The 13,933-nt window shown below is 56.9% G+C and overlaps 1 protein-coding gene across 1 annotated transcript; it reads right to left on the reverse strand.

Moving 5' to 3' along the window:
• Window positions 1-3,437: 3,437 nt before the first annotated feature.
• On the reverse strand, window positions 3,438-13,346 carry GPR142 (G protein-coupled receptor 142). Its single transcript, XM_028485699.1, is given in 7 exon segments — window positions 3,438-3,461; window positions 5,554-5,582; window positions 6,453-7,322; window positions 7,939-7,965; window positions 7,968-8,099; window positions 8,975-9,172; window positions 13,307-13,346. Coding segments are annotated over 7 exon segments (1,320 nt in total).
• Between the last annotated feature and the right edge of the window lie 587 nt (window positions 13,347-13,933).

Here is a 13,933-nt window from a genome sequence, read left to right on the forward strand (position 1 = left end):
CAGACTGGGGCGGGGGGAGGACCCAGCCCCTCACACCCGGCCATGGGGATGGGGACGTGGGCTCAGAGGTCAGGGGTGACCTGTGGGAAGGAGACCAACTGTGTCCTCACCACCCCCTCCCCACTCCTGCCCAGAGGAGGAGACGGAGGTAAAGGAGGGCAGGTGGGGGGGGCGACGACGACTCTAGGCAGCCCTGATGCTGAGTCAGGCCCTCAGCCACTTTCTCCAGGAGGACCTGGAGGACGGCCTGAGCTCTCCTTGCAAGGAGAAGGTGAGGGAGCGCCAGGAGGGCAGGCCCCCTTCTCCCCAGGGTGGGTCCCCTTTCCAGGCTCCTTGAGTAGAGGTGTGAAGGCCTGGGAGCTGGCCTCAGACGGGAGGATGCTCTGGATTCGCCCCCCCACCTTCCCTTCCTCCTTCCCCTCAGCGTGGCGCCCCTCAGCCCGGGCCTGGCTTCCTGTCCCCGAAGGTGCTCCCAGAGCCTCGCCAGGTCCTCCTGGCTAGAGGACAGGGAGCGTCGTTGGAGCCCCACCCTGGTTCCCTCCGCCCTGGGTCCCAGCTCTGTTCCTGACTCACTGTGGGGGTTGGCAGGCTCCCTCCCTCCTCACCTTCCCGGCCCCTTTCCCTCCACCCTAGTGGTGTGCCGCTGGTCGCAGGACTCAAACTCCCTTAGGGGGCAGCGTGCCCAAGTGGTTGCCATGGCCAGGAATCGCTGCTGGAACTTGGGACCCCAGAGGGCTGCCTGGAGCCCTGGGGCTCTGAACCCAGGCGGGCTGAGCTCCGCCCAGTGGGGAAAGGCAGGCAGCTGAATCTGAGACCAGGGGGAGGGGCTGGCCGGCCCCCGCCCCCGGAGAGGGGAGGGACGAGGGTGATGAAAGGGCCCTTCATAGAGTGCCTCGCGCAGGAAGCCTTTCCAACCACCAGAAGGATCTGAGCAAACTGCAGTGACCTGCCGCCCGCCTCCACCCCCAACCCCAGCTGGAGGAAGCACGTGGCTTCGTGGCTTCAGGGTGGAGGGGTCTGACCGGGGGAACAGCGGAGTCCTCGCACCCAACTGCTCCCCGCTGCCTGTGGCTCGCGGGGCTGACACAGTTTCTTTGCGATAACTCAGGTCTGCCTAGAAATCTGGCTTAAAGCCCCGCCCGCGGGCTCCCAGGCCAGTCTGTCCATCCGTCCAGTCCTGCAGCGCCCTCTGCTGTCGGAGCCCATAGCGACAGGCCAAAGGGGGAAGTTGGGCCGTAAGGCCCTCTGAGGAGCCCAAGCTTCCCCACTGACAAAGGAGCCAGGGCTTTGAGGCTGGGGGAACCGAGATTCCCAAGACACCCGCATGTCAAAGACTGTCCCATTGTCCCTGCCGGCACATCTATAACCTGGCCGACCAAGTCGCTCAACGTTTAATTCAGTGGAAAAGTATAGTTTTGCTCTCTGGCGGAGGGGCCCCCCCCTCCCCTGGGCCAGGTTGCTGAAAACAGCATATCCTCCAGAAGCCTGGCGATTTGTCCCCTCCCACCCTTCCCCACCCCAGGAGGACGTGGACAGCTGTGGGGTGCTTTACCCAAGTAGCCCGAAGCGGGCTGGACGGGAATGTAAATGGGCCGGGGTGGGGGTGGCGCTGGGGGAGTGAGATTGCGCCTCGGAAGCCCCTGGGAGCAATCGTAGCATGTGGGGAAGCAGAGGAAGTACGCGCAGATAACGGGAATCTTTGGCGATGCCCGCAGGTCGTGCAAACCTGAAGCCGACGCAGAATGGAAAAAACGCTATTGGAGGTGAGAGCATTAAAGGGAGCCCAGGAAATGTGGCAAACAACGCATTTATTCTCCTGCCTGAGGACAAATAAGCGCGGTAGAGGGAAAGGGGGGCCAGCAAGACAATCACGATTAAGAAAATGAAGAAAATTCTTCTGAACGAAAAGATACTCTCAGTGTGGAATTTAAAAGCTCTGTAGCAGACTCTGGGAAAACTTCTTGAAGGAAGACACTTGTCCTCAGACACATCTTCATTACGACGGTTTAATCAAGATCTTCCAAGAATCCAGGGAGAAAGGAGAGGTCGTGTTGAAAGATACAAGACAGGCTGAATCCTGCTACACCAACCAGAAGGAAAAGTGGAGGGACATTTCCTATAAAGCTAAGAGAAAAATTCCTTTCATCAAGAGCTGGATATGCAACCAAACTAACATTTTTCTTTAAATTAACCATAGTGGGGAGTTCCCTGGTGGCCTAGTGGTTAGGATTCAGTGCTTTTACTGTGGAGGCCCAGGTTCAATCTCTGGTCCGGGAACTGAGATCCTGCAAGCTGTGTGACACGGACCAAAAAAAAAAAAAAGAAAGAAAAGAAAAGAAGAAGAAAAGAAAAGAGAAGAAAAATAACCTTAGTGTATGGTGGACCGGATTATGTCTCCCTAAATTCACAGATTGAAGCCCTAACTCCCCTGTACCACAGAATGTGAATTTAAAGAGATGATTAAGTTAAAATGAGGCTATTAGGGTGGCCACTCATCCAATATGACTGGTGTCCTTAAAAGAAGAGGAGAGACACCAGGCATGTGCCCGCAAAGAGGAAAGAGCTTTTTAAGACACAGATAGGAGACAGCTATCTGCCAGCCAAGGGAAAAGGTTTCAGAGGACACCAAACCTGCCAACACCTTGCTCTTGGACTTCCAGCATCCCGAACCTTAAGAAAATGAATTTCTGTTGTTTAAGGCACTCAGTCTATGGCTTTTTTTGTTATAGCAGCCCTAGAAAACAAATACACATGGATGTAGAGACCAGAAAACAGCAAAAATCATATATAGACTTGGAAAGAGGTGAAAGACACTAGGAAAATAATTGTCTTTAAATATTAACAAAGAGTTAAAGATAGAACATACGATCAACCGACAAATTGTGTGGGGGGCAGGGGTTGGGGGGGGACCTGTAAGGAAAAATCTTAGAATTCCAAAAAGGATTTCTGTTAGCCAAGCTATTTCAGCAGATGGGATGGAGGTGAGAAGGGTAACCCACACCCCTGCTGTCTTGTTCTCCAGAAGCCATTGAGAGTTTAACAATAGAAATGCATAAAGGAAACATGAGCAGTTGATTTTTTTTAAAAAGATTTTTAGGAATTTCATGTAATGTCTGAAACATTTATATTAACATATTTCTATACAAATAACCCAAAGAAAGTTTAGTATTAGTTGTTTTGTTTGTTTGTTTGTTTGTTTATACTGCAGGTTCTTATCAGTCATTAAGAGCAGTTTTAAGAACACTTTTCATTCCCATTTCAGTGACATGCTTATCACAGTGATGATCTCGTCCTTTTATTAAAAGTTACAAAAATATTAACAAGGAACTGCTACCTAATGCATCTTATTAGAGAAATATGATATTGGTTCCTGACCCTGTTAAGTCCAGAACCAAAAAGTTATAAGTGATGCAAACAGCCCTGAAGCTGCCCTTCCTCTAATCTTCTGCACCTGAGACCACCTGCAAGGTGACGGGTGGACTGAGAACGAAACGGGGACCAGTAGACATGAATTTGAGTCTCAGTGTTGCTCTTGACCAGCTTAGGGCCACGTGCATATCACTGAACCTCTCTGTGCCTCCGTTTCCTCTGTCTGTAAAATGGTTGCAATACTCGGGATGCTGGGTTATTTGAAAACACTGATTTCGCTCCAGCCTGTGGGTACAAGTGAGGTCACGTTAATAGGGACACCCACCTTCTCATGGCTTGAATCCCCCACCAGTGCAAAGTGCTACCTGCCTCAATAGAGCCTCCTCACCTGTTTCTGGAACTACCTGGTTTCCCTGGTGTTTGGGGACAGGTGAGTGAATCTTTCTGTCTCCTTGAAGACAGCCCACCAGCCAGCTGAAAGAGGCTTCCCATCTTCGTATTTTTTTCTTGGCTGCACTACATAGCACACAGGATCCTAGTTCCCTGACCAGGGATTGAACCCATGCCCCCCGCAGTGGCAGCACAAAGTCCCAACCACTGGACCACCAGGAAAGTCCCAGGCTTCCAGTCTTGCCTCACCGCAGTTGCCTTCCATGCAAAGGGCAACCCCTGGGTCTGGGCAGCTCTCCTGCAGGGCCCCACAGGTTTCGTATAGAGGGGGAGGGGGGGGTCTCTCCCTCAAGACGTTCCATTTGATTCTGCATCAAAAGCACCTTTCCTCTGTAGGGTGGACTTGGCCCCTGGGGCTGGGCTGGGGAAGGCATTATCTCACCTTCTTGTGCCCCTTCTTGGGGTACCTGGACTCGCACCCCCTCCCCCTTAAGCAAGGAATGAAGCTCTGGTGCATCAGCTCTACCCGGGGACAAGTCTGTGTGCACATAGTGTCACTGAACCAAACTTGATTCCACTTGCCTGCCCACAGTAAAGCCAATCTACTGACACTGACTGTGGTGAAGGAAAGTGCAACCTTTATTGCAGGGCGCCAAGCAAGGAGTCCAGGCAGCTAGGGCTTAAAAGGCCCAAACTCCTTATTCGGTACGTTAAATTACATGGAAATACATTTGTTGGAAAAAAGGAAAACAGTCAAACAAGACAAAATAATAATAGTTTAGTCGTTAAACAAAGTCAAGGACCTTTAGTTCCTCCTCAAGGGCTATAGATAATATTCTGTGCCAAGTCCTTTGAGCTGTTTTGCAGATACTGAAACCCCTACCAGGTGGAAGAAATTAACCGTATGCTGCCCACAAGCCTGTAGACTCCAGACCAATTGGAAACAGAAGGTTGATGGTGTTGACTTCTGATTACCTCACTAGCCACCAATCAGAAGAGCGTCCACAAGCTGATCACTCACCCTGCAACCCTCTCCCTCACCCTGTCTAAAAACCGTTCCCTAAAAGCCATCGGGGAGTTGCAGCCTTTTGAGCATTAGCTGCCTGGACTCCTTGCTTGGCGCCCTGCGATCAATGTTGCCCTTTCCTTCACCACAACCGGGTGTCAGTAGATTGGCTTTACCGTGAGCAGGCGAGCGGACCCAAGTTTGGTTCGGTAACAATGGGGGAATCTGCCATGCCGCAGACCCACTCAGGGCCAGCTGAGACCTTGCTGTGGCAAAAGTGATGAGACTTACAGGTCCTCTATCCTCTCTCTGAACTCTTGGGACCAGAGGTGTCTCAGGATTCAGAATTTTTCAGAATAGAGGAAGGTAATGTGTGGTTTAGATAAAATAACAGATCTCTATTCTGGCAGGGTGTAGGGCGTTGTCGCAAAATCACACCCGCCGAGAGCCTGCAGCGGAACCTATGCAGTGGGACAGCACCAAGACATACGTGGTCTTGTATCTGTTCTGGTGTGTTTGTGGCAAACTCAGGAAAACTGTCTTGGTTTTCAGAGTTTTGGGAGTTTAGAATTGTGGATAAAGGATTGGGGACCTGCCTTTTCCTCCTTCTGGGTGTGGCTGAAAGTCCCTTCCTGGACATTTCTGCTGTGGGGGGAAGTAGAGAGGAAAGGGGGAAAGCCAAGTGCATTTATTTTGCACCGACTGTTTGCCCGGCACATAACTGGCTCTTTCCCTTCTGTGATCCCATTAAGGGGTTGGGTGCCGGTGGGGGCCCGCCTGGACCTCACATTCAGGCGAAAGGTCAGCTCAGTCTGATCTAGAAGCAGAAAGCAGACTGCTAATGTGTTTACCCAGTGCCTGGAGCAGGTGGGAGGTTTGTCTGCTAATCTCTCCCAGCTGCCTCTCCCGGCTGGCATGGCTGAAAGGAGAGAGGCTGGGAGGGGCCGAGCAGAGCGCCTCATAGTCTCAGATCGGCTGAGCCATCTCCCTTCCTCCCCTTGGTGGAGAAAGAGGCTTCTTCTCCAAGAGGAGTGAGCTTAGGGCTGTGGCCTGGATCCCCCTTCCGGCTCTCCTGGCCGCTGAGCTAAGACGGCATTTTCTTTCCCAGTCCTGGTCCTCAGCAACCATGAAAAGTGCAGCCCCAGGGCTGTTCTGGGCCCCTGAACCTGTTCTGAATCCAGGGCAGGGATTTAATCAGTCCAGGATGCTAGAGACCCCAGAGGTTGTGTCGCCCCAGGGCTGGGGCATTGAATCTGCTTAAGACCACTCCCTTTCAAAAAAAAAAAGACCACTCCCTTTCCCAGGCAGCCCCTCTCCCATTGTTCGGCCCCCTGCATTTGGTTCCCGCAGCCCAGGAAAGGCCTGGAATCCTGCGGACATCTCCCTTCCTCCCTGGCATTGCCACTAAAAGCCAGAGAAGTAATCAACTCAGGGGATGAGAGGTGGGCTCCAGGAAGGGGTGGCCTGGAAACAACTCATATTCATCCAACCATCTATTCATTCACTCATTCATTCATTCATTCATTCAACCAACATTCATTTAGCTTCCTGGGAAGCCACCCCTGAAGGAAGGAGCCCCTCCTTCCATCCCCAGGTTGCAAAGTAGGGTGTTGATAAAGTTTTGTGGGAGCAACCACAAAGACCCCAGTAATCTGGCCGTGAGCCACTCCATGGGCTCCTCCTCTACGGTTCTGCCCCTCTGGGGAGTCCTGCAGCTTCAGCACAGGTTCCGCCACCACGCCCGCTGGCTGTGACCCCAGGGTGCAGGGCAGGTGGGCGTCATGGATGACCTCTTGGACGGTGGCCCGGAAAGTCTTGCTCACAAAGGAGTAGAGCCCAAAGTTGACTGCTCTGTTGAGCACGGCCGCCATGTTGGCCACATCCAAGGCCAGGTGGACCCTCCAGTCCCGGTAGACGGGGGCCACGTACAGGTGGTGGAGCATGACAAAGACCCGGGGTGCCCAAAGGAGGGCGAAGGGCGCGCTGACACCCAGGAGGATGGGGGTGCTCTTGCCCACCCGGGGCCGTGGCCCGCTCTGGCCCCTTCTCTGTAGCTGGCAGACGATGGCCGAGTTGGCGACCAGGAAAACGCCACAAGGGATGAAATAGACGATGAGGCAGTGAGCCCACTTGAGCACCTCGTCCAGTGTGCTGGGGGGGGGGTCCTCATCCCTCCACCCGTCCTTCCACCAGTAGAAGGGGATGCCAGTGAGCAGGGCAGCACCAAGGACAGCAGCGATGGCCCGACGGGTCCGGCCTGGGGATGAGGTGGCCCGATGGTGCAGGGGGTGGCGCAGGGCTCTGTACCGGTCAACCGTGAGCAGGACGGCGATCCAGACCGAGGCGTGGTTGGCAGCAAACTCCAGGATGTTAGCCGCGCGCACCACAGCCTGGGGCCCCTTTCGGGCCAGCACGGCTCCCTGCAGGAGGCAGCCCGCGAACATGATCACTACCTGGGTGGTGATATCTGAGGCCGCGGGCGCCAGGAGGTAGTAGTAGGAGGGCTTCCTGGTCCTGGCGGCGAGGCGGGCCAGGGCCCCTGTGGTCAGGAGGTTGACTGATGGCAACCGACGTCAGGGAGGGGAGAGGTCAGAGGCGTTAGAAGGGCTCCTCGGATTTGCTTTCTCATCGTCCCTTCCCACCTGCTGCTTCTGGCTTCTCTTGTCCTCTTTCCAGACCCTTCTTAAACCTCACTTTGTCTGGAAGGTTAACCAGATCAGCCCTGCCTTGTCCAGTCATGCACCGTAGGCCACTGCCTTACACACCAGCTTCCCTGGCGACGGGCAGGGATGGGCAATTCCCGAATTCCACCCGTCCTTTCCTGCACCCCCACCCCACCCGCCCCCCAGCTCTGCTCTCTGAATGCAGAGGATGGTACAGGAGGCTTTTGATGGAGCTGGGGGTGGTCTTGCATGAACTGAGACATCCTAGGAGGTGCCCATTCCTAGGGGTAGAAGGGGGCTGTCTGCTGTGGTGAAAACTTGGGTTTAGCTATAGAGCACCCCAGCTCCTGGCCCCTCACTTTTACTCCCCACTATGCTTGGCTCTCCAGTGACCCAGACCACCCCACAAAGGCAAGGAGAGCCCTGGGGTCTATGACCCTGGGTTTCAGGGGTCAGCCCAGAGGACTGGCACCCATTGAAGGAGGACCCCAGACCCGGCTCCCCACTCACCAGGCAGCCCCAGGAGCAGCAGGACGCGTAGTAGATGACAGGGGCGACACCGGCCACACATGGGGACCTCTCTGGGCTCTCCGGCCAATGGCCTTCAAACTCCTGGCTCAGCCCACTGCCACCGGGTGCGAGCGGCTCAGTCACCTGGAGCTGGCCGGCTGGGAAGCGCACAGGGTGGGTGAGAGCATTTGGTTCCTTTCCAGCCTGGGCTGGCAGCAGCCCTCCCCTGACCCCGACCCCGACCCTGAGGGCTTTACTCACCCCCACTCTGGGCAGACCCTCGGGTCAGGCCCAGCCAAGCGGTAATCCTCTCGCCGGGCCCACTCCACCCCAGCGCGCCCCCGCAGTGGCCCGGCTCCCCCATCGATGGGAACAAGCGCTCGGTGGCGTTTCTTGCTGCCACAGAGACTATTTCTCGATCGTATCGCTCCTGGTGGATCTTCAGCCTGGAAAGCAGGGCCCCAAACAGGCTGCTCGTCATGGTCAGGAGGGGGTTTGAGGGTGGGGCACTTGTGAGGTACCGGGGCCCTGGGCCTCGCTCCAGGCAGCCTGAGCCAGAGGGTCTCTGCCCCGGCGCTTGGGCAGCTGTGTTTTTAAAGCATCCCGGGTGATCACGGCAGCTGCACTGCTCTACCAAACCCCCCTCTTTAAGGAGAGATGTTACTAAGTTCCGCTCCTTTCTCCGCTACAGAGCACCCTCTTCTAGTGCAATTGGAGCTGGAATGGCCCCGGTTTTCAGACGGGGAAACTGAGTCCAGAGGGGTAAGGTGACCTGCCTGCCATCACACACAGCTGGCAGGTGGCCAGTCTGGGATACGGACCAACCTCATGCTCTGGTCCCTGCCCCTCTCAGCCCTCACTTTAGGATTTTAGGTTGGATGTTTCCATATCCGCTTCAAGCTCCCCACTCCCGGACTCTAGATTCCTTACCGGCCCTGCCACCCTACTCTCCCCGCCCAGCCTGGCCCTAGACGCTTTACCCGTCCCTTGTCCTGCAAGCCTCATGCTCCTGGGTCCTGAGACCTGGGTCACCCTGTGGCTTTTTCTGCTGCTCCCAGCAGCTCCCTCTCATCACCGCCAGCTCTCCCAGCGATTGTTTGCCCCGGGATTATTCCAGCGGTCCTGAGCCTGCCGGCCAGTGCAGAGCGGTTGGGTGGGGGGGGGTGGGGGGGGGAGGAGGAAGGGGAGGGCGGTGCAGAGGCTTCGGAAAACGAGTCTGTAAAGTAGTCGCTGCCTGGAGCAAACCAGGATTGGGAGGGTGCACAGGCAGGGGAGGGGCGAGGCTGGGAGGGAGACCTTGGGGAGGGGGTGGCATCAGGGCTCTGGGTGGGCTGCCTCGTGCTCTAGGGTGCTCTGGGAACCGGCCTGGCCTCAGTCTGGCGGTCAAACCCTGGGCGTGAGGCCTTTGGGGAAAGGCAGACGGATTCCAGGAGCTGACTCAGAGGGGGCTGGGGGCAGGGAACCAGTGCTGGGGAGGGAGAGCTGAGGCTGCCCTGGGCAGGACCCAGATCTGGAGCGAAGCCTCACGGGCCAGGTTTGAAGGAGTCAGTGCCGCGGTGGCTGCGGGTGGTAGGACGAGAAGGAGACTACCCAGGGGGGCTGCTGGCCTGGAAGGATGGCAGGAAGCCATGCCCAGTGCCGGCCGTGATGGCCAGGCCAGCAGAAGCCTGACCAGGCTGCCAGCAGCGCTGGGAAACCCAGACCCAGCGGCTCCTCGCAAGCCGTTGTTTTCCTGGCCCTGGTGAAATGGACCATCCTTTAAGGAAAATTAGTCACGGGCAAATCAACACCATCCGCGTGGCTTGCGCTCTGGAGAGGCTGGAAGCTGCGCCCGGCCGGCTCCCTAGCCCCAGGCGGGGAAGAGCGACCGGTGCAGCCCACAGAGGGCAGCCAGGACAACGTGTGGAGTGGCTCGGAGGAGAGCTGAGGCCCAGCCAGCACCCCCTTCCCACGCTCACCCTCTGGGAATGTCCCAGAGCTGGTTTCCCTACGTTAGATCCCAATTTGGGGGCTGGCGCTCCCTGGACGCCCACCCCCAGTCTCACCTCCACGCGCAGCCCTGGAACTCACAGACGCCTTGCCGAGCCCTGCTGGCTGGGGCCTGACCCTGAAGTCCTCCGAGAGTCCTCTGGCTTTGGCCAGGTCCCCTGGGTGGCACAGTGGGACCAGAGCAGGCACTGCCCACCCAGGTCCCCGGGCAGAGCGTCCAGGACTCCAGCCCCAGAGGGCGCAAGTAGCACAGATAATTCCTCAGGCCACCACCTCCCTGCGCCAGGAGGCTGTGGATGAGCAGGGGGCCGTTTACAGCCGGGTGTGAGGGTCTCTGCTGACATCTCCCGAGGACCTACCCTGTCCTACACGTGTCACCCTCCCGGCAGCCCCTCAAGCTAACTCAGGTTACCTCCGTTTCACACAAGAGGGGACCGAGGCTCAGAGAAGTCCAGCAACTATGCTAAGGCCACAGAGCTAGCCGGTGGAGGTTGGAAATTGAACGTGGGTTTGTCCCTCCCCCAGAGCTGTTCGCTGGCCACTCCCTCCCACCACCTGCTCTCGGGAAGAGCAGGGGTTCAGGCAGCACGAGGCCACTGTGAGCTCGGGCTTTACGGGGAGAGGAAGTGTGCCAGGCGGACAGCACTCGGATGCGGAAGGCCCTCCAGTCGGGGGACGGCAGGACGGAGGCAGGAAGGCAGGTGTGCCGTTGCGGGACAGCCCGGCTTCAGGGGAAGCTTTCAATATCATGTCAGTTACTTCAGGGAGCAATTCCTTCCTGTTTAGCATCGCTGTGCGCCCCTGAATCCACGTGGCCTGGAACCTAAGCTCAGGATTCCCTCTTCCCCAGTCTAAGCGTTTGGGGGCTCCCTAGCTCAGGAAGGGAGACATCACAGGTGCAAGGGAGGCTGCAGCTGGGGTGGGGCTGGGGCTGGGAGCCCACCCCTCCGCCGTCCCGTGTCTGATCACTCACGCCACAGATCCAGAAACTCTACATCCTGCCCCAAGCTTGCTTTTCCAGCACTAGAGATGCCTTGCCCCACGGGGATCATCTATGGCTCCTGAAACATTGGGTTGGCCAAAAAGTTCGTTCAGGTTTTCCCGTAAGCTGTTACCCAAAGGGCCGGATGAACTTTTTGGCCAACACAGTAGCTTCCCAGAAAAGACAGTATGGGGCCGTGGAAAGAAAAGTCAAGCAGCAAAGCAGCACTTGAATCCTGACTCTGCCCGTTGTGAGCCGTGAAACCTCAGACAAGTCACTTGAGTTGTAGATACGCCTGCCTCGGGTGGGAAGTAACACTTCTCTCTGTTCTAGCTCAGACTTGCTCTCAAGGAATCATGGAGCTTCCAGATCGACAGGGCAAAATGAAACAGATTGTCTCAGATCTTCCATCTCCAAGATTGGGCAGGGAGAACGCCCTCCTTCTTCTCTCCAGCTCCAAGACTCTCACGTACACCACACACACAAACACATGCATGCAGGGAATTCCCTGGCGGTCCAGTGGTTAGGATGCCGCGCTTCCACTGTAGGGGGCACGGGTTCGATCCCTGGTCAGGGAACTAAGATCCTGCGTGCTGAGCGGTGTGGCCAAAACAAAACAAAACACATGCATGCACACCTACACACCACACATACACACACGTGTGCACACATACATAGCGCACACACACACACACACGTGTGCACACACTCCAGAAAACCTCAGACTAAGAAAATGAGAACAGAGAATGCGTATTCCTGGAAAGCCAGTTTCTAAATCAGTAGAGGGGTTTCAGGGATAACAGAAGTTAGAGCTAGTAAGAGGTGGAGCCTCTCAGAGATGGGGAGTCAGAGGTGACCCTCCTGAGTCTTCTTGGTAACCTGGGGCCTCCCCGATCCCTGCACACTTGAAAGGCCATCCATGTAATTCTAGCAGGTAGACCTTAGCTTGGGGTGTCCATGACAATCGCCGAGATGCTGAGAAGGCTCAGGTGCCCTGGCTCCTAGGTGGAGTGTGGGAGATTCCAGTGCAGGCAGCCGCACCTCTAGGGGCTGATGCAGAGCCTCAAGGAGGCTGGAGTTAAGAAGTTAAGACCATTTTCTGAGTAGTGGGTTCTCTTAGCGTCACCTTTTTATCATCAACGTTCCTGTCGGAAAGCATTGCACATGGAAGCTGGGATGCCCTCAGAGGCCCCGACCCCCATCACGCTGAGGCTCTGTTTTGCTGAGCCGGGCCAGGGAGGTGGTGCAGCCCACGGGAAGGGCAGGCGGGCAGCCAGTGGGCAAGGGATGGTGGATCTGGACAAGGGGAACCAGGCGTGAAGGTCGGGACAGCCGGGAGGGGTTTCCGCTGGGCTGGACAGCTACAGCTTTGCCAACCCGGACGAGGCAGGTGCCAGACCCAATTCCTGCTCTCTCTGTGGCTCCAGAGAGGGGGGTGGAGCTGTTGGGCCTCTCTGTGCCAGCCCAGGGCAGAAATCAATGCATGGAGCTGGTCCCTGGCATGCAGAGAGCAAGGGAGGGTGGGCTCCCACTCATCCCCAGTTAAACACCCAGCCTCAGGAGAAACTCTGAGCTGGATCTCTCAGGAGCACACCCCACCTCCACCATTTCAATTCATCAACTTGGAAGGACTCCCTCCCGTGAAGATCGGGGCCAGGCCCTACTTGCTTCTGGAAAAGGTGAGGCCTCCCCAGCACCTGCCCACCCATAACACACACCCCTTGGGCTCCAGACGCCACCCTCCTCTCTCTGTTCCTTTGTCCTTAGAAGAGCTCTCCTCTGTACTAACCCAGCTGAAACGGCCACCTAGCTCTCTGCCTGTTTCTCCAACTGTCAGGGTGGGGTACTGGGTCTGCTGTGTGTTTCCTTGGAACTCTGAGATGGGAAAAATTACACTAGGAGGTTGGACAGAAGCTGGTAAAAGAAGCCTTCCAGGGCTTCCCTGGCGGCGCAGTGGTTGAGAATCCGCCTGCCGATGCAGGGGACGCGGGTTCGTGCCCCGGTCCGGGAAGATCCCACAGGCCGCGGAGCGGCTACGCCCGTGAGCCATGGCCGCTGAGCCTGCGCGTCCGGAGCCTGCGCTCCGCAATGGGAGAGGCCACAACAATGAGAGGACCGCGTACCGCAAAAAAAAAAAAAAAAAAAAAAAAGAAGCCTTCCAACAAGGTGAACCAAGAGACCTGAGACCTCTTGGGAAGGTGAATTTAAGGAGGGAAGTGACCAGGCATCTCCTGTCTGCATGCCTGGATTTGGGCTGCTGGGGCGGGGGGTGGGATGCCTGCCGAGGACCAGCCTCCGGCGAGGCGGCCAGCTCTGTTCTGGGCAGGGGTGCTCCGTGCAGGGGTGCACAGGCTCGGGTGCAGCTCCTCTATGCCCAGCTCTGCCATCTTAGCTCACCTTGACCCTGGGTGAGGGGTGTGATGGTCACAACCCCCATGTCCCTAAAGGCCCATCACCCTCCCAGGCACATTCTTCAACAAAGAACATGCAAATGATATCAGTTACCCCGTGGGCCCCTATTTGAGACCCTTGCCCTCCTTTCTGGAGAGCTAGCCCACCCCAAAATGGGAGAGGGGGAGGCGTGGGAGCCTGAGCTGCCGCAGTGTTCTTCTTCCAGGCCCTTCCTTTGCAGCCGGTTCACCATGGCTCCCCAGCCATGGCGCTGGCAAGCTCGTGCTCTGTGCCAGGGTGGAGGCCGAGCCTGGGATCCGGCGACCCTCTGGGCTGGTGGCGGCCACCGGTTTTGGAGCCCTCTGCCTGCCCTTTGGAGAGCCTTAAACTTCCCAGGAGAGGAAGGACTAGCTGTGCCAGGTGGTAGGAGCTACGGGGGAGGGTGCCGGATCTGTCCCCCTCAGGGGCCCACGGGCAGCACAATAGCCCCTGGGGCTGCTGCTCTCTGGCTTAACTCGTTGCCTGGGCAACAGCTGGGGCCCGTTTCCACCAATCCACGGCAGAGGCTGGGTGGTGGGAGGGAAGCCAGCCGGGGAAGGGAGGGCACCAGCCCCTTGGGCGGGACCCTATATA

The sequence above is a fragment of the Physeter macrocephalus genome, unplaced genomic scaffold (genome assembly GCF_002837175.3).
Source record: "Physeter macrocephalus isolate SW-GA unplaced genomic scaffold, ASM283717v5 random_536, whole genome shotgun sequence".
Lineage (NCBI taxonomy): Eukaryota > Metazoa > Chordata > Mammalia > Artiodactyla > Physeteridae > Physeter > Physeter macrocephalus.